General features: G+C 38.6%; 1 protein-coding gene across 3 annotated transcripts in view; it reads left to right on the forward strand.

Annotated features, from left to right (window-relative positions):
- LOC135801034 (furin-like protease 2) overlaps window positions 1-17179 on the forward strand; it is a 133312-nt gene that overhangs the window by 66664 nt on the left and 49469 nt on the right. For all 3 annotated transcript variants that reach the window (XM_065314397.1, XM_065314396.1, XM_065314398.1), the window contains one exon: window positions 2254-2358. In XM_065314397.1, the coding sequence (XP_065170469.1) occupies window positions 2254-2358 (105 nt within the window). The remainder of the gene's footprint in view (window positions 1-2253; window positions 2359-17179) is intronic.

The following is a 17179-nucleotide window of genomic DNA, read 5'->3' on the forward strand; positions in this document are numbered from 1 at the left end:
ACGCTCGCTAATCTTGGCTTTGTTTCGTTGATTCAATTTTGTTTTATTGCGCTGGCGAAGATGACAGGCAGACGGGGTGGATGCACACTGTGCGCACTTTGTGGTTGTTTTGCGGGCGCACGCTGTGCGGCGGAAGCGGAAGTGTGGAGTTTTCCCGTTTGCTCCGTCACCACTCACTGCTTGTTCAGCTTTTTCCATCAAGTTATTTGGTGAATTTTATTCTACTCTGAATATAATTGAATATTTATATGCTGCCTTATCAAATATATATTATCTTTGGTTTCATAGTTTGACATGGTAGGTATAAATATTTATTTTTGAGACTTTTCTTCTTAAGAAATCAGAATAAAAAATTACAGAATATTTTTGTAAAAGTTATCTAATCCGGTTTAAAGTAGAAGCAAGTTACGAAAAAATTAGCTTTGCTGCAAGTGGTTCTGAGTTATTCATTAATAACTAAAATTTTAATTTAAAAACATTTCACGTTTCATTCGCAACTTGTGTTGTTTCTTCATTATAATTCGTTTGCAAACAAAGAAGCAAAAAAGTACCTAAATTACATAAGACACTCATGTGTGTGCACTCACATTGTGCGGGAGAAAATGAAAATTACATTACGCTCTCGTCCTCTTCCCGCAGGCTTTGTTCCTTATAATTTTCCGCTTTGCGAGTTTGCGGCGCATTCGCAATCTACATTAATTCAATTTGCACATACTGCTCACACACTCTTTTGCGCATCGCATTGCGCTCACCCCGATAATTACCGAATTTCTGTTGATATCCATCCGTGGCGCCAGCGCAAGAGTGTTGATTCCGGCCGAAATTTGTTTAGGTCACCGAACATTCTAACATTTCAGTTTTCACCTCTGGTATTACTTTCCATTATCCTTTGAGCTCTCGGCCATACCGTGCAGCGCATACGAACCGCAGCGGTCTTGCGGGATAATTTCCGGGTTTGCGTCGTAATTGAAGTGCGCGTCTCATACTGCGGTCAACAGAACGCACGTATTGTGTATTGTTTCGAGGAACGGTCTTGTTCTGGCGATACATCTCGTTATGTGCGTAATTGGTTAACAAGGATCTAACCACTTCCCGAAATGTTAAAGCATAACTGCTAGCGATGAGTGAAATACTGTTAAACCGGATGTGTAACATATTAATGGCCATTTATTAAACACATTTAATGAACTTTTTCTGAGAAATGAAATGTGATAATTTGAGGACGGGACAATGTAATTATTGTGAAGTGCGAACATTTATTCTGGTAATTTGATCAATTTATTAGCGCATTAACTTTTCAGGATATGTTATTGCATTCTGAAATTAATGAAAGTAAATAAGTTATCACCTTGTTTGTTTCTTCGCTTTCTATCACTATTATATACTCAAACTATAATTTTATATTGCGGGCAGAAAAATAGCCGTAGTTGAAAAAACAATTTGTCCAATATCTTATAAAAATGAATCGCAAAATCTGTTGGTATGCGCATAACTCAATAACGCCTAGACAAATTTGGCCAATTCTTTTTTTTAATATTTATTATAGTCTTAGGATGGTTTTTACGCTGAGAGAAATTCCGATAATTTCCGGGAAAACCCCGGTTCTATAGGTTAAAAGTTGGCATTGAGATTCAATCATAGTTATAGTTACATAGTTGAATCCGAGATGGCGCGTTAAAGTGCATTATTAGCAATTCTTTACATAATTAAGTTCATTAAAATTAAATTGCGAATTTTATTGATAGAATTGACATATACTATATCTGGAACAAGAGAGTAAATTTTTATTTATTATTTATTTATTTAATATATTTAAAGATATATTAATAATAAATCTAGGTCTCTAGAACTAACATAAAATATATATTTTTCTTGACACTCTTGACACACTGTTTTCCAGAAACTTTTATTTCATCTAAAATGTTATTTTTTCGATGCACAGGAAGAAAAGTATGTATTGAAAAATTGACGTACAGAAAGTAGCGGATAATGCGTCGGTTGAAGCGTTTAGGATGGAGATGAAATGAAGTTAACACGCCTGGAAAATCCATGCCAATCTACGACTTTGGTTTTATTGGTTAGGTGCGCGAGACATTTCGACGATAACGCATTACGACTGAAATTGACGTCCCGTAAACGAACACTAAACAAATTCGAAGTCAATTTTATTGGTGCCATGTACCCGTAGAAAACTTCTTTACTTTTTGTATTCATACTTATTTTGATATTAACTGAATTGTTTCTTGTTTACAGATTGGAAGTCTCAAAGGATATTATCTCTTTGAGCATCAACATGTGCACAAGCGCTCCACGTATCGCAACGAACATTTTCATTCGAAATTGGAGAACGAACCTCAGGTGAGTTTAAGGCAATGTTTTTAACACGTCGATTATAATATTAGTCTCAATTACACCGGTAGCGAGTATTAAATAACGATGAATAATGTATTTGTATTAAGATCGATGGCGGCGTGTTCATTGCGCGCACGTCGCCGGCGGTTGTGCTACGGGGGCGGCAAACCGTCGCTGGCGATGTACAGCGGTCGCATTACAATGCGATTTATCACGTATCACGTGTAGGCGTTATTAATTGCCACGGCGATACGCCGCGTTGCGCTTCGGACACTCTGACGATGATACCCATCTGAATCTGTCTGAGGATGACTAACGATCTTCTTCAGTTTTGACTGACGTGCTACAATTTTTTTCAAGTTGCAAAGTTTAATATCTAGCTGATTACGGATTAAGATTGGCAGTGAGTATCTTATGAAAGTCGAGTATTTATCGGTAAATAAATCGTTGCGGGCAAAGTTAAAAGTAGCAAGCGAGTGGCAAATGAGCCTGCCGCAGGAGTGCACTTTAAGTTTTGCAGCGTTAATTTGCAGACGCCGGCTGCACAGTCGCCCAAAACCGCGCCGAATCAATTAAAACATTTTAATAGGAAAAGTTGTCGCGCGCCAAGTGCTTTGTGTAAACGAACCGCATTCTCACCGCAACCGATATCACTAAGAGAATTTGCGAATCGTCATCACTGATTTCAGAGGCCTCAAATACAAAAATAGGGAAAATATAATATTATTCTGTTTAAACCTAACCTCTAAAAGTAAAGATTTACGAAATAAACGCCATAAAAGCCTCAAAATTAGGTTGATAAAAATTGACGATAATAGTTGGGAACGAAAAAGGAGAGGCATGATAAGGGCGCAACCTGAGCGCACTAACTCCAAGTTGAGACCATAATGTAATGGTTAAAGGTCGGCTATAGGCGCGCCCCGGACCGCTGGTGGTAAATGCCAACTGCCCTTCTGGGGGTGCGCGCCGCCACAGCCACCGCCACCGCATTACAGACGCGCGAGACTCATTTCATAAACGCTAGTTTTCTCTCCGTGCCAGCCAGCCAGCACATCGCTCGACTTTTGCAATTTTCCTTTTTCATGTTCGAGCCGCCCTGCCATAACACTATATAATACTAAGGGAGGTAAAGTTCTATCCGGCGACCGCCACAGGTTAAGCGACCATTCGCGTCGTCTCTTTAACATTACACTTTTATATTTTACACCGGTAGCTGGCAATCGGCCCCGCCACATAACAACCTCTACGATCCTCGGCGGAAAAATGAGTTTTCAGTTTTTTTTCATCTCGTGGCGAGTGTTAATTGACATTTTGGTGGATATTTATGTTAAATACGCCCCTGCGCGTATGTAATAAAGACGTAAATGCATTTCCGCTTTTAGTGGCAACCGGGGAAAACAGCAAACGCAATGGAGAGATAAACTGATGGTAGTTTCGATGCGTGCGCGCAAATCGTGCGCCGCTTGGCCGAATAGGGATGAAGCGAATTAATTGTAATTAATTTAGTCGGCGTGTTCGACGAAGTTTGTTGGAAAAGTGCTTCGGAAAGCTCTGTATGTAAGCCGCGGCTATTTCCGTGAGTCTGAAATGCAATGTCCGTAAAACTGCACTCGAAGCTTGCCGCCAAATGATGGGGAAAAGGAAATGGGCAAATGCGGTAAAAGGCCAAAAGGACGATGTCCGACAATGTTACGATAATTTGTTAACTTTGTTAGGTTTTTAAAGTAGTTTTAAATAATATATTTTAAAAAAATCAATGTTTCAGTTCCAGAAGATGCATGCGCTGAAAAATATTTCAACATTCTTAAAAACTTGTCATTTATTATATTTAAAAATATAAAAATATCGTTATGGTTTGAATTTCGTATTGTCCGAACGACATTTATATCAATTTAATATTATTCGCGTTGACATGCTTTGCTTTAAATGCATTTCATTGTCGTTTAATGAAAAATAAAAGCAACGATCACGATTACGTCGGCGGGAATGTCTTGCGCGCTTCGGTTCGCAGAAATGAAAGCAAATAAATTCACATAAAGCGTCTGGCGGTGCGCGGCGTGCGCATTTCATCATATTTTGCGCTCTGCCCGTCAACCGTGCCGCTGTTGGGGTAGTTTCCGCCCGCGAGGGGCGACGGCGCTCGTGAAAAAAATGTCACGCTCCGTCGAGGATTAGCGTTATATGCGACGACGAAAGCAACAATAACGACGCCGACGACGGCGGCGGCGACGGTCGAGGTTGGGGCACGGCTGTGCGCAAACCACAGAATAATACGATATAGTGTGGAATAATGCGAGTTGCGAAATAAAATGCGAGTAAAAGATTTTTGTGCGCTTGTCGAAGCGCGCGCGTTATTTGTCTTCATTACCGATAATGCGACGCGTGGATAATGACAATTTTTAGTTTGCTCGCCACAACGCTTCTGTACTGTAAATAAAATAAAAACAAATTGTTATCGTAATAAAATGTTGAAGAATAATAATTGTATTATTTCTACTTCCATCTATAAAACGTCAGTTTTTCCACGATTTTTAGACACCAAAAGTGGTACTTTATATACGGATAGCCAAGCCGTACATAATATTCATTATACAACAGTGAATAATTCATGTTATTAGCCTTTAGTTGCATAAAAACTTAATTAAAAATAGTGGTGTGATTGTAGTTATAAATTACATGGTGTTAATCATTATATCACTGTCACGGTTTGATATTATCAAAATGATAAGCGCGTATTTATTACAAACACAATATGCACGTTGTTCACGCGCGTACACAAATGAAACAATGCGAGCGACGGATTGTCGTTCATTATTCATTCTCGAAATCGAGCCGTTTTGTATTATTCGCCATCAAGCTGTTGTGCAATCAGCGATCCATTCGCGTCTGCATTGAAATAAACAATCTTCCATCTCGGCGGTGAGCACGGAGCGTGCGCGGCCCCGGTGGTTAATAGACTTCCGTGTGCGCGCACGTTTAATACACTTAACAACCGCGAGCGCCGAATAATGTCCGCTCGGCAGACGAAGACATTTATGAAATATGTAGCCAAACGTGTGCGCTATTCTTGCGCAAATTGGGGTTTGCGCGGCGCGCGTTCATCGCAGCGATGAAAGACGACACAGGCAAGAACCGCGCCCGTCCGTATTGAATGTTGCCGGCGTGCATTATGCCATCTGGCAAACAAAACGCCAGCATAAATATGCTTCGCGTACGGCGAGAATACGCTCCAAATCGTATTCATGTGCCGAAATTGAGATGCACGCAAGCGAATTTCGAGCGTGCATTCAATGCGAATTGATAAAGACCGTATTTCGGATTGCAATGATTCATTGGACACTTCCGGCTTGCGTGCTACTCAGATCAACATTGCCAAGACTACAAGGTGCATTGATTTTGCTGATGCGCATTGATTAAGGAAATGTTGTATTAATTCAATTTCAAGTCTAATCAAACAATTGAGTATACCGCCGATATCTTTGAAAAGTAGATTAAGTGATTTATTGTTTTACTTTTTTTGTTTTTGAATAATTTTGATGGTTTTTAAATAAAAATAACATTTCAGGATTTTTTCACTTAAATCTAATAAAAAAATAATTTCGGTGGCATTTTTAACCCTCCGAAGTAAAACTTTCATGTGCAAACACTCGGGACACATTTGCATCGCCCTCCTGTGTGTTTACAACATTTCGTCCTTTTACCCATTCGGTCCGGCGGCGTCTTGGCGAAAAGGACGACGATCCAAAAGGACCGTACAGTTGCGCACCGTATACGCATCTTTACGAGAGCCCCGCCAGGATGACTTTATAACCGAAAAGGACCGCGCTTCTAATCCCTGACCTAATGCAACGTTAAAGTCCGCCGGATCCTGGCGGAGTCCTTTTACCAGCCGCCGGCCATCTTCTCTCGTACTCATGTCATGCGTTTGTGTCTCTTCTTTCGGTGAGCTTCACTGTTTTCTCGCATCGTGTTCGTGATGAGTGTATGAGATGGACATATTGCTAGCACACACATCGCGCCCCGGAAATAAACACTATTGTATATGAGCTAAGTTTTATGAGGTTTGTGACCAAAGTGTGTGCGCGCGTGTGTGCGGATATGGCTGGTGATGGTCTCTTTGGGAATCCTTGCCCACCGCAGAGGGATGGCTGCGGGGTCGCGCGATGGCGGAAAACGGCAGTTTCGGACGTCTTCCGGACCGCTTCCGGCTTTTACATACTCGCACAGTTTGAGCAGCTCGGGTTCACAATGGCGATCGCTGCGAGTCCTTTGTGTGCTTATTCAGAGAGAACACTCGTACGACTCAAGATGAAGTTGTTTGATTCTAATGGGATAGCAATGAGAACGCCATATTTTTTAAATCACTTTTTGAGGTTATGTTGGTTTATTTCAGATGTAGACAAGTTTGTTGCTTGTTGCTTTAAAAATCGGTAACACACCCTTTATAAAATGAAAAACTTTGAAAAAAGTTTACAACTTTATTATTCACTTACTGAAAGTTGTTTTTGTTTGTGTTTTTATTTTGGACTTTTTTCTGTTTTCATCTAATCAGGTTTTTTTTCCTGCCATGTTTTTGAATTAACTTTCCATTTTCTTTTTTCACTGTATTGTCCTATTGTGCAGGCGCACTTTTGTTTATCTTTTTCATTTCGTTTATTATTCTATGTCCTTTGGTATTTGTCCTTTCTTTAGCGCTGCCTGTGCAGCGTATTTTAATATCATCAAATGAGTTTCCGAGAGGCGGACATACAAAGATGTCCTGTGATTGGAATTGATTTTATTTGATTGTATATTTTTTTCTTTTCTTTTGAATAACGTAATGAACACGTTCGAACATACCTACGACTCGAGTGTAAAAGAAATTTATTTAAATTCCATAAACATCAAAACTTCGTTGTCATTGACGCGGAAATTAATTATAATGAAGCCTGGCGGCGTGCTCGTAGTTCTGTCTATTTCGAGATTAAAAAACTGCGCATTGTTCACCGGATTACGCCGTGAACGAATTTTGCGATATCATTAGCGTATTCAACTGACTAGTAGTAACACAACAGCAGCAGTACCTACTCACAATTTTTCGCCGTTTACGAATGTTTTCCATTTTCTGTTTTTTCGCAGCAGTCGTTGAATCGCTGCATTCCTATTGTTCGTCTCGCATCCGTTTCCCACTTCCGCATTAATTAGAAGATTATATACTTTTACGTCAATCTCTGTGTGACCAGCAATTTTTCGTGTGTTTTATGCGGGTTGGGGTGCTGATTTCTAGATACGTTAGCGAAAGAATAGCACAAATACACAATGGAAGCGCAACAGATATTTAAGGTCGAGCGAACATATTATCCCTTTCTCTACACTCGAATGCGATGGTGGTAAACCCAGCGCCGGAAACGAAACAATGCGTTTTATCCTTGTAAATTGTAAATCTGGAAAGTAACAAAGCGACGATGCGACTCCGCACACGCTTCGACTAACCCTCTTTGCACATACACCAACACATATCATACATACAGAAAGCAGTTGTCGACGACCATTCTATGGCCTTTTTTTAATTATGTCAGATGCACAAAAGTGAAACTTGAAACCATTCTGATCATTATATCTTTTTGCGCGAATGACTTGGAAGTAATTATGTTCGTGCTTTGAAGTTGACATATCATAGACGGGGTTGCGAGTTTTAATTAAACACAAAAGTAAAGTGTGTTTGATATTCGTGTGCGTCAATAACACCGAGGGTTTGTTTGGTTCGTGCGGTGGTGTAGATTTCCAAAGGATTGCACACCGCACAGAATGCGGCTTGTGTCGTAGAGTGACGAGTGAGCGTTTTTGTTTACACGATGGTGATTAAAATTAATATGCACTCTCGCTTCTTTTGAATAAACAACACCGTAAGACATACCAATGGTATCAGTTAACATCAAGTTGTTTGTTTTTTAATTGGGTTAGTTTTATGAATAGACAAAACCTGTCGTTTGATGTAGGCAACTCAATCTACATCAAAAGTATGTGGGTATATAATATAACCATGTTTGTGCTGTTTGGTTCATTATAATTCAAGAATTTGAATGATTTTCAAGATTTATTTATTGTTTAACAACTGATTTAGAAAGAAGTGTAATTACGCTATGAAAGTTATTTGATTCGATTTAATAAAGCAAATCAATTGGGGCTAAATAAGTCAAATTAATTATAAAGAATATTTCATAAATATTTTCTGTTAAAAAAGATATAATATATAGCATAATATATTCCTGATTATTATTTTTACAGAGTGAAAATATTGTTCCAATAACATCATATTGGTTGCCTATAATAAACATTGATAGAAAAACATTGACACACGAGGAATATTAACGAAACCAATTTAACCTATAACTAGGGCGATCCATTTATGAAAACTTTACATCCATCGTAATTTTAGTTGTAATATCTAGCAGTAACAAAAAAGGTCAACATTCGAGGAAACCATTCACGTCTAGCCTAGGCAGACTGTAAAAATATTGCAATTAAAATTTCACTGCTGATTTTATCTTTATTTTGGCAGTAAAACAAGCCAGGTATATTACCGAATAAAACTCTCCACCTGCGCGGTTTCCGTTTCTCGGTTTCCGGTCAAAAAAGCACGTAAAGTTGATGGTTTAATTTAGAACTTTTTGTTTAATTATAGAAAAGTTTCAAGTAATGTAGTAAACTTTTTTGGCCGATCGTAACATGACCATTATTTCTTCCTTGTTGATTTTTTTATCATTTTTTGTGTTTTATATCAGCTTATCAAATTAAAATATTTTAGTTTTTGTTTTGAAATTTTTTGACGAAAAGCTGACGTTGAGTGACGTGTTGAGGCGTTGGTAGCCCTTCGGGGCTGGATGGAATATGGTAGGATTAAAACACGTTTTTATTTTATTAATAACAATGAGTTATTTATGGATATAAATAACCAAGTATATTACGCTAATGTGAGTATTAAATAAACTGTAATATTTATGTGTTAATGGTTTTTTGACTTGTCGAGCAGTTGGTTTATTTTAAGCATCAAACATCCAACCCCGTGCGTGCGTTAAAAAAATACTGCATGCGGAGTAATTAAATCCTGCGGCTTATCCTGTTGCCGCCCCATGCCGTCTCGCCATAGACGTTTCACTCATTCAGAGTTTTATGAGCACGCACGTTCATATTTATGCACGACTTCAGCTGGTTTTTAACGTCATGGGATCAAAATATCAAAATTTTACGTTTTTTTGCTTAAAAATGTCGAGATGATTAAATTTTTTCGTGATATTTGATAGCCACATTTTTAACATTCGCAGTTATTTTATTTTTCGGCTGGGGATTAATTTTGGTTATAAATAACGATCATTAATCACGGATTTATAACAATTTTATAATCTTTGTCATAAAATTGTATTTCTTTGTATCGCTAGCGATTTTATTCACGTTGTCTATAAATTCCATGTTGCTCTGCGTGCGAGTTGTGTTTTATGTGCGCGCAAAGTTCGAGAAATTCGAAAAACACGTCGTAACGAAGCGAATGATGAGACTTCGGATGGATGATCCGTGCTGCGATGTTTTAACGCATCTTGTATCTTCTGTCTCTTGCTGATTCATACGTATAGCCTACATTTTTCCTACACGCTTTTCTTTTATGTCGTTTTTGTGTTTGCCTTCTTTGCTTAACTTACTTTGAACGCGCGCGCGCTGTTATTCGCATGTAAGAAAAGTAAACGCGATGTGTGTACACACTGGTTTTTTTCTTCTTCTTCTTTTTCTTCTGCGCGTCTACCCACGCCGTCGAACCGCTTACGGTTGGAGGGTGCATTATAGGTGGGTGTCGGGGCGGCCGTAAAAAAGCACGCGCGCGGCGCGGTAGTAAAACGCGGCGGCGCGCCTTTACCGGCATCCTCGCAGTCCTTTGGCGGGCGGCATACGAAGGTGGCTTTTATTTCGGTCCTTTTTATGTTTATGTCGCGCTGGCGCGCATATTCCGCGCGTATAAACAACAAACAACGGCGACTAACAACTACGACGAGCGCGCATAAAAAAATCAACAGAGCAAAACAACCACGCGTGCAGGCAAAAGAAAATAAGAAACAAAAAAAACCTGTGCGGAAAAACACCTAAAGGGAAGACTTGCCAAAAAGGTGAAACATAAAAATTTCACACATCATGCTCATCACGTAAAAATCATTTGAATTGCATAAAAAATTGTTTTAAAAGAATTTGTTTCACAAAATATTCCCAAAAGTATTATCTAAAGACAATAGTAATTTGTTTAATGATTATGTCTGTCCATTTCTGGATAATTTGACCTATGTAGGTGCAAGTGCTAGGGTTGCACTTGTGGGAAATTTATTCAACAGGAAAGTGCATGATTTGTAATGTAATGCAGCTGTTAGTAACATGCCGGCGTTTTATTTTCATCATCAGACCTATAGTGTACGCCGGCAGCACACACGTTTTACTTACGGTCGTCTCATATACCGCAGGATGTTCCTCTCGCCGCACGGCGTGCTTTATCTGCGCGCACGTTATCCTCGCGTTGTTCTCGTCCTTTGTGTCGTGTCTTCGTTCTTGTTTCGTCAGCGTCATCATCGCATCTCAAGCAGCGTCTCAGCTTACTTCTTTTATCTTCGTAAAGGACAACTGGCGCGCGCGCACCCGCCAGAAAGATGATCCTTGGCGAGGGTTTTCATTTTTTAGCTGGCGCGGCGGCGTTTTTCGCCCGCCAAAGATGTCTAAGCGCATGCATTTAGGCATTTCTCTACGCGAAACAATGTAAAGACGCCCTTAATTTTTTATGCTTGTTTGTGGCGGGCAAAAAGAACGCTGCGGTGTGCGAAAAAAAAACGAAGGCGAAAAAGGAGCGATGTGAAAATGTGCCAAAGGAAAAAGGGAAAACGTAAAAACGTATAGCGCGAAAAAAGGACGTTTGCAGTCCACGCCGCTGCGGGCGAAACAAAAACGACGAAAAGTTTCCTTTTTGTGCGATTTTTGGCGATTTTAAAAGGTTTTGACACAGACTGAACACATTTGATATTTATTTTATGATTCACCTGCGCGGAAAATTGGCTTTATCATCCAAGCGGGCTACTAAAATAATTTACTGCCCTATGAGTAGAAATATACAGTGTGTCTAATGAAGAAAGTTTTTCTTTTTCTTTAAAAGCCCGTTGAGTAGCACAGGACGATTGAAAGATGATGGCAATTTGCATTGCGCTTAGACCATACAATCAGCCCGCTGGAAGCTTCGGAAGCTTGCGCGTGCACACATAGGGCTCCATTAAGAATCTTATTATGTTCCGCTGCTGCGTCCTGCTTTATCCAACCGTGCGTCGTGGCGCTTAGAATAGACGCTTTCTTGTGCTTTATAGAAATCGGTTGGAAATCGTTATCCGTTTATTCTTTGCAGATTTTAAGCGTTTCGGCTTTATTCATGTTCCATCAATTTTCATCTTTAGCATTTGCTATGCGCGCCGAGCGGAGAGCTTTGCTTCCCTTCATTTTGTCATAATTTATTTTTTTCCAAAACCAAGCTAATGCATGCGGCATACATAATAATATGTTGATGAGCGCGCGTAGAGGCTGATCTTTATACACTAGAAATAAAGGGATGGCGCAAACAAGCTTAGGCGGATTTTCTAAATTAAAAAGCAAATTATTTTTATGAATAAATATTCTGATCATCATAAAGTCGAAAAAAAAATTGAATAATAAATTCGGATTTTGAGTTCGGATTGTTTTGCAAAGTTAGGCTTTACACTGGCAACAGGAATGTAAACTGGAAAGTGCTGTTCGTTGTTTCTGTTGGCAGCAGCCGTGAGGCACTTGATAATTATTACGAACGATTATTAGTTATCGCTCCCTTGATTGTGATTAATGCGTCACTTGACTCCACTTTGCGCGCGCCTAACTGTCTACCCTGCAGCTCCGCATGACTGGTAATAGTCAAAATAATAAATGTATACATTCGGTATCATGAGGGTGTTGCCTGGGTTTTCGGCGCGTTGAACTGCGCCCCTGGTTGCTTGTTACTCGGAAATAGAATTTTGTGGAGTGAAGTGTGAATCGTTACGGTGATTATAAATTAAGCTCCGGCCTCCAATTACGTACGATGATCGACACCATCAACAATAACCCGTATTTCCTCATATATACGTCAGCACCCTTAATATTAACAATATCACATCATGTGTCAAGGTCTAATTGAATATTGTAATTACTAGTTTATTTAATTTTTTGCAATTATTTGATTAATTAGAGTTCGCAGAAGTTTATCGTCGATCGAGAAGCAATCTGATCAAGTGTCTTTCGTTTAATGATCATCTTGGATCATCGTTGAAACTTTGCTGGGCAACTTGTAGACGACGTTCGTTCACCGAAGCTGTCTCCTTGCTTAGAATGTCAAAGTTATTATGTTGGCTTTGCGAGCCGCGCACGACATCGTTTATGCCCATCAATCACGCGGCTTAATTGCATAATTTATATCGGGATTACGCAGTTTTCCAATTTGCCAATCATTGCGCTCGCGTTTAATTAAACTCTCTCTCGTGCTGGCGAAACAATCTCGGCGCTTGGCTTTTCGCTCGCTGTATGTGTGTGTCTGCTTTTTTTGTGCGCATTCAAACACGCCTGAAAATTTGTAACTTTATTGTATCTTTTAATTACAATTAACAGCAAAGGAAACCAGTGGGGGACGGAAACAGCAAAGGGACACCAGGCAGCCGTAATTATCTCTGCGCTTTGCACGACTCTTTAAAAACAAATTTGTCGAGGATACGAGTTGGAATTGAAATGGGAAACGCGCGTGGAATTTTCTACTTTTTACAAACTCATTTGGATTTCTAGAAATTTAAAATTGGATTGAATTGAACAAAGAGCACTGCATTTTTCCCACTGCTACAGACATTATTATTTTACTCACAGACTATTTAGAATTTTCTAAGAAGAGCTAATTTCATCAATATTCTATTGTTTTAATTTGTTCACTCGCAATGTTCTCTATGTTACTTTATTTGAATTTGTACAATTAATGGAAAGCAAAATCCAACTGTTGATATTACGATTTTGCCGCTTGTTTCGTCTCTTCAAATGCCACAAACGCTCGCTACACTTGTGTTTCGCGTTTGAAATGAAACTATAAAATGTTGCACAGACGTGATGTTGAAATTGCACAATCGGATTCCATGAATTGTCCCCTGAAAATAAACGCACCTGAAACCATTAGGGATAAAGTGTTCTTAATTAATAAATTTCAGCGTGCGATTCCTAGAACTCTGCATTGAAATTTACGATAACATAAATAATCGGTACAAACGAGGAATTAGCATTTGATGCGGGAATGTTTGATACTCATTAATTTTAACGAAACCATCGTGATGCGGTCACATTAAATTTAATGCAATATTAAATAATGCCCTATACAAAACTATTTGTATTTGATAGTTGAGCAAACAATCGTCATTACAATTATTAGAATAACAAATGTTGCATGTGCTATGCGAGAATAACATAAACAAATAAACAATTATAATTACCGTGTAATTGGTTTATTTTGTGTTGACGAAAATTGGTTTACACACCTGACTAAAACAACACTGTCTACGATATTTATCGAAGAGATATATATGTTACGTTTATTGATATGAAGAGAAATATTTCATTTCGCATTCATTATTTATCCGTACCGAGTAATAACAAATTCAAAATATTGTATAAAATATGGACGGTATTTCATTTTATATGCAACTCGGTGAAATTGCCAATTATCGGTTGAATTATAAAATAACAAAACGAGAGTTCTACTCGTATGTCTGTACGAAACCCTCAAAATATGAATACTTTGTACTGGACCAATTCGAATTTTTACTGCTTTTGTCCGCATTTTATGTTTTTATACGTTATAGCGCATATTTTTTGTCTATTACTGTCACAGATATACAATTTGTAAAATTATTTTATTTCCGTTCAATTCCATTAAAATATTAAAACAGTCAATTATTGTAATAAACCCTTTTTGACCATTGTTTACTTTTCAATTTGCGTAATATATGCGTGATGTGCAGTCAATCGAGCGTTTTTCGCCGGCGATCGGATCTCGGCGACGCAGGGGAACGGGTAATAAATTAACAGGCTTTAATTAGCTGGCTCGGAGGGCGACGCAATGATTATACAATTTTCCATTATCTATTCTAATTATTGCTGTAATGCCATCATTATCGTGGTATTGCGAGACGATGTCGGTCGAGTTGATGCTCGTGTTTAACCAGTGTCCGCGACTGCAAGCCCTGTTCTCGAATTATTGAGGTATCTGGTGCAACATCGGCTAATTATAGGATAGGTGCGTGGGTTTGAGGACGTTTGGTAACCCTGCGAGTATTACGTGTCACGCATAGATAATCATCGCGCATTATTATTTATGAGTTATATCTATTAGCCATGTTGTAAATGTGTAATTTGTTCTATTATATTTTAACAGATGCATATTAATATTTTAATAGAAATTTAATCAAATTTAATATTGATTTACAATAATTTACGTTTTTGAATTTAATATTTTTATTGCGTTGTGATACGTTTTGTGGATAGTTAAAATTAACTATCCAATAATCTAATATTAAAATACACATGTTTTTATCATTGTAGCTCTAACAATAAAAGAGATATTAAAACGATATTATTTTTAATATATAGATCAAAGTGTGTATTATTAAATGGGTATGTTATGAATTCATATAATACTCTAGGTTATTGGAAATTTCAAAACAATATAAAAATCGTACAAAAATTTGTCCAATTTCAACTAAATTATTTTCTATACGAGAATATTTTTTATTCATGCGTTGATGAAAGGATATTTATTACGGTTTAAAATTACGTACATCTTTCAATATAATAGGAAACCCTTTTTTAATTCAAAAAAATTATTTCAATTGATTGACTTGTTTTTATTGTTAGTTTTTAACTAACCAAGATTTTTTCGGTTTAAAAGCCATAATTTATTCTAATTGCCCCGAGTTTATATAAATCCATGAAAATTTAGTACAATTTAGCTAATAGTGCGTTTGTATCTAAGAAAGTTGAATATTTACGAGCCAGGAACCCAACAAATTCTCCCAATTAACTGCAATAGTTGGCGTTCCCTTATATCCTTTGTTGCCCTTAGTGGACTTTGCAAGTTATAGCGCTTGATGTATATCCGCGCGGTTATAGAGAGATAGAGAAAAGTGGCTCTCATGCAGATAGGAGTGGTGCGCGCGGATTAAACAAACCGGTGCTAGTAGGGCCCGCAAATAGCTCAATTACTGTCGGCCACGTTTCAACCCTCTGCGCCAAGGACAGCGACGCGGCTCTCCTTGCGGTTAATTATTTGTTTGTTAGCTAAGCGACGCTTAAACGTGGACAGCTCTCCGGCTGCAATAATCGTCTAGAGGGTGCGCGGAATGATGAATATCATGCAAACACGTTCGCTTACTTTGTGCCGTCTTATCTTTTTATCAAAGTGTTCCGCATACCTCTTGTGCCAATGCTGAGGGAGGGTGCGTGTTTTGTATCCAACACAATTTGGTGATTTGTGCAACCACTTTACTGCCGATCTGTTTATGGGCAAAAGAAGGAAAGCTTTTAGCATTGTCTTGGAAACTTTGTTTTCGTGGTCGAAATTTAATTATAAATTGATTACAGTTTTCCTTTGTCAAAGTAAAAACACGCACACAATAAAATTCCAATTTTTACAATTTGTTGAAACGAATGTAAAAAAAAAACTGGCGGTTTCCTGAAACGACTCTTCGTCCTTCAAAAACTGCGAGAAAGAAAGTTTCGGAGTTTTCACCGCTTCCGCGTTGGGTTCGTTCGTTCATTTTTTGCCACGCGCTTTGTGCGGATAAATGCTTACATTGCATAATTTTATTATTCGATGCTATCGACGCCGCACCAGCTCGACTTTGCTCTCCTTTTTCCTTTCCATTAAGATATGCGCTCACTTTTTTGCGCGCCTCACTTTTATTTTTTCTCCATCGGGCCCCCGACGAGATTTTTTCCATTCGAAGGTTCTTATTTAACAAACCGATCTTTAGTCCTGGCGGGCTGCCCCAGAAGTTCACGATTTTCGGCGGCACGAGTCTGACTTTCTCATTTCGTGGACTTATTCGTTTTTTTGCGTGCGCGCTTTCTGGTTCTGGCGGTGCGAGCGCGAGATATCGTCGACGCTGCGCCGGCTGAGGGACGGTAAAAAGCTATTACGTGCGCGAATTTTTCCGACCCCAAACGGTCGAAGAAAAACCTTAAAACCTTTAGAAATGAGGAGTTGAATTAAGTGTCCATAAAATGAGTGAAATGTGATTGTCGTCGGAGTCGAAGTCGAAGTGATTGGCAAAAATAATTTACTATTCAGAATTATCAAAAAATACAAAAACGAAAACTTTATTCATTAATTAAACAAGAAATTCAATTACGCAAACTTAATTAACTCTCAAAGGTGTGAGCCTGCTTAGCTTATACTTTGATCTGTATGATTAGATGCATTTTCATAATCTGCTTACAGTTTCGTTAGAAATATGTTTCCAATAAACAAAGAACACGTCTGTTCTCATATATTGGATGATGTCGTATCAATAATAATGCTCAATCAAATTAATCTATTTTGAACTTGCGTATTGCATAAGCTCCACGGACGCTGCGCAAACTTGCGTCGATGTTTCAAAACAAGTTTAGACTTTCGGGAGCTGGCTGAGTGTGCGGAGCCGTAAAGTGTGTTTGAAAGTTTTGGGGTATGGGCGATGCATATGAGCGCTCATTCTAAGCTAGTCGAGTGTATCTTCGTCGCTGTTCGCTCCGA

Source organism: Atheta coriaria, unplaced genomic scaffold (genome assembly GCF_025399875.1).
Source record: "Atheta coriaria isolate IRGN ID8LTWV9N9 unplaced genomic scaffold, Caltech_Dcor_3.1 hic_scaffold_10_pilon, whole genome shotgun sequence".
In the NCBI taxonomy this organism is placed as follows: Eukaryota; Metazoa; Arthropoda; class Insecta; order Coleoptera; family Staphylinidae; genus Dalotia; species Dalotia coriaria.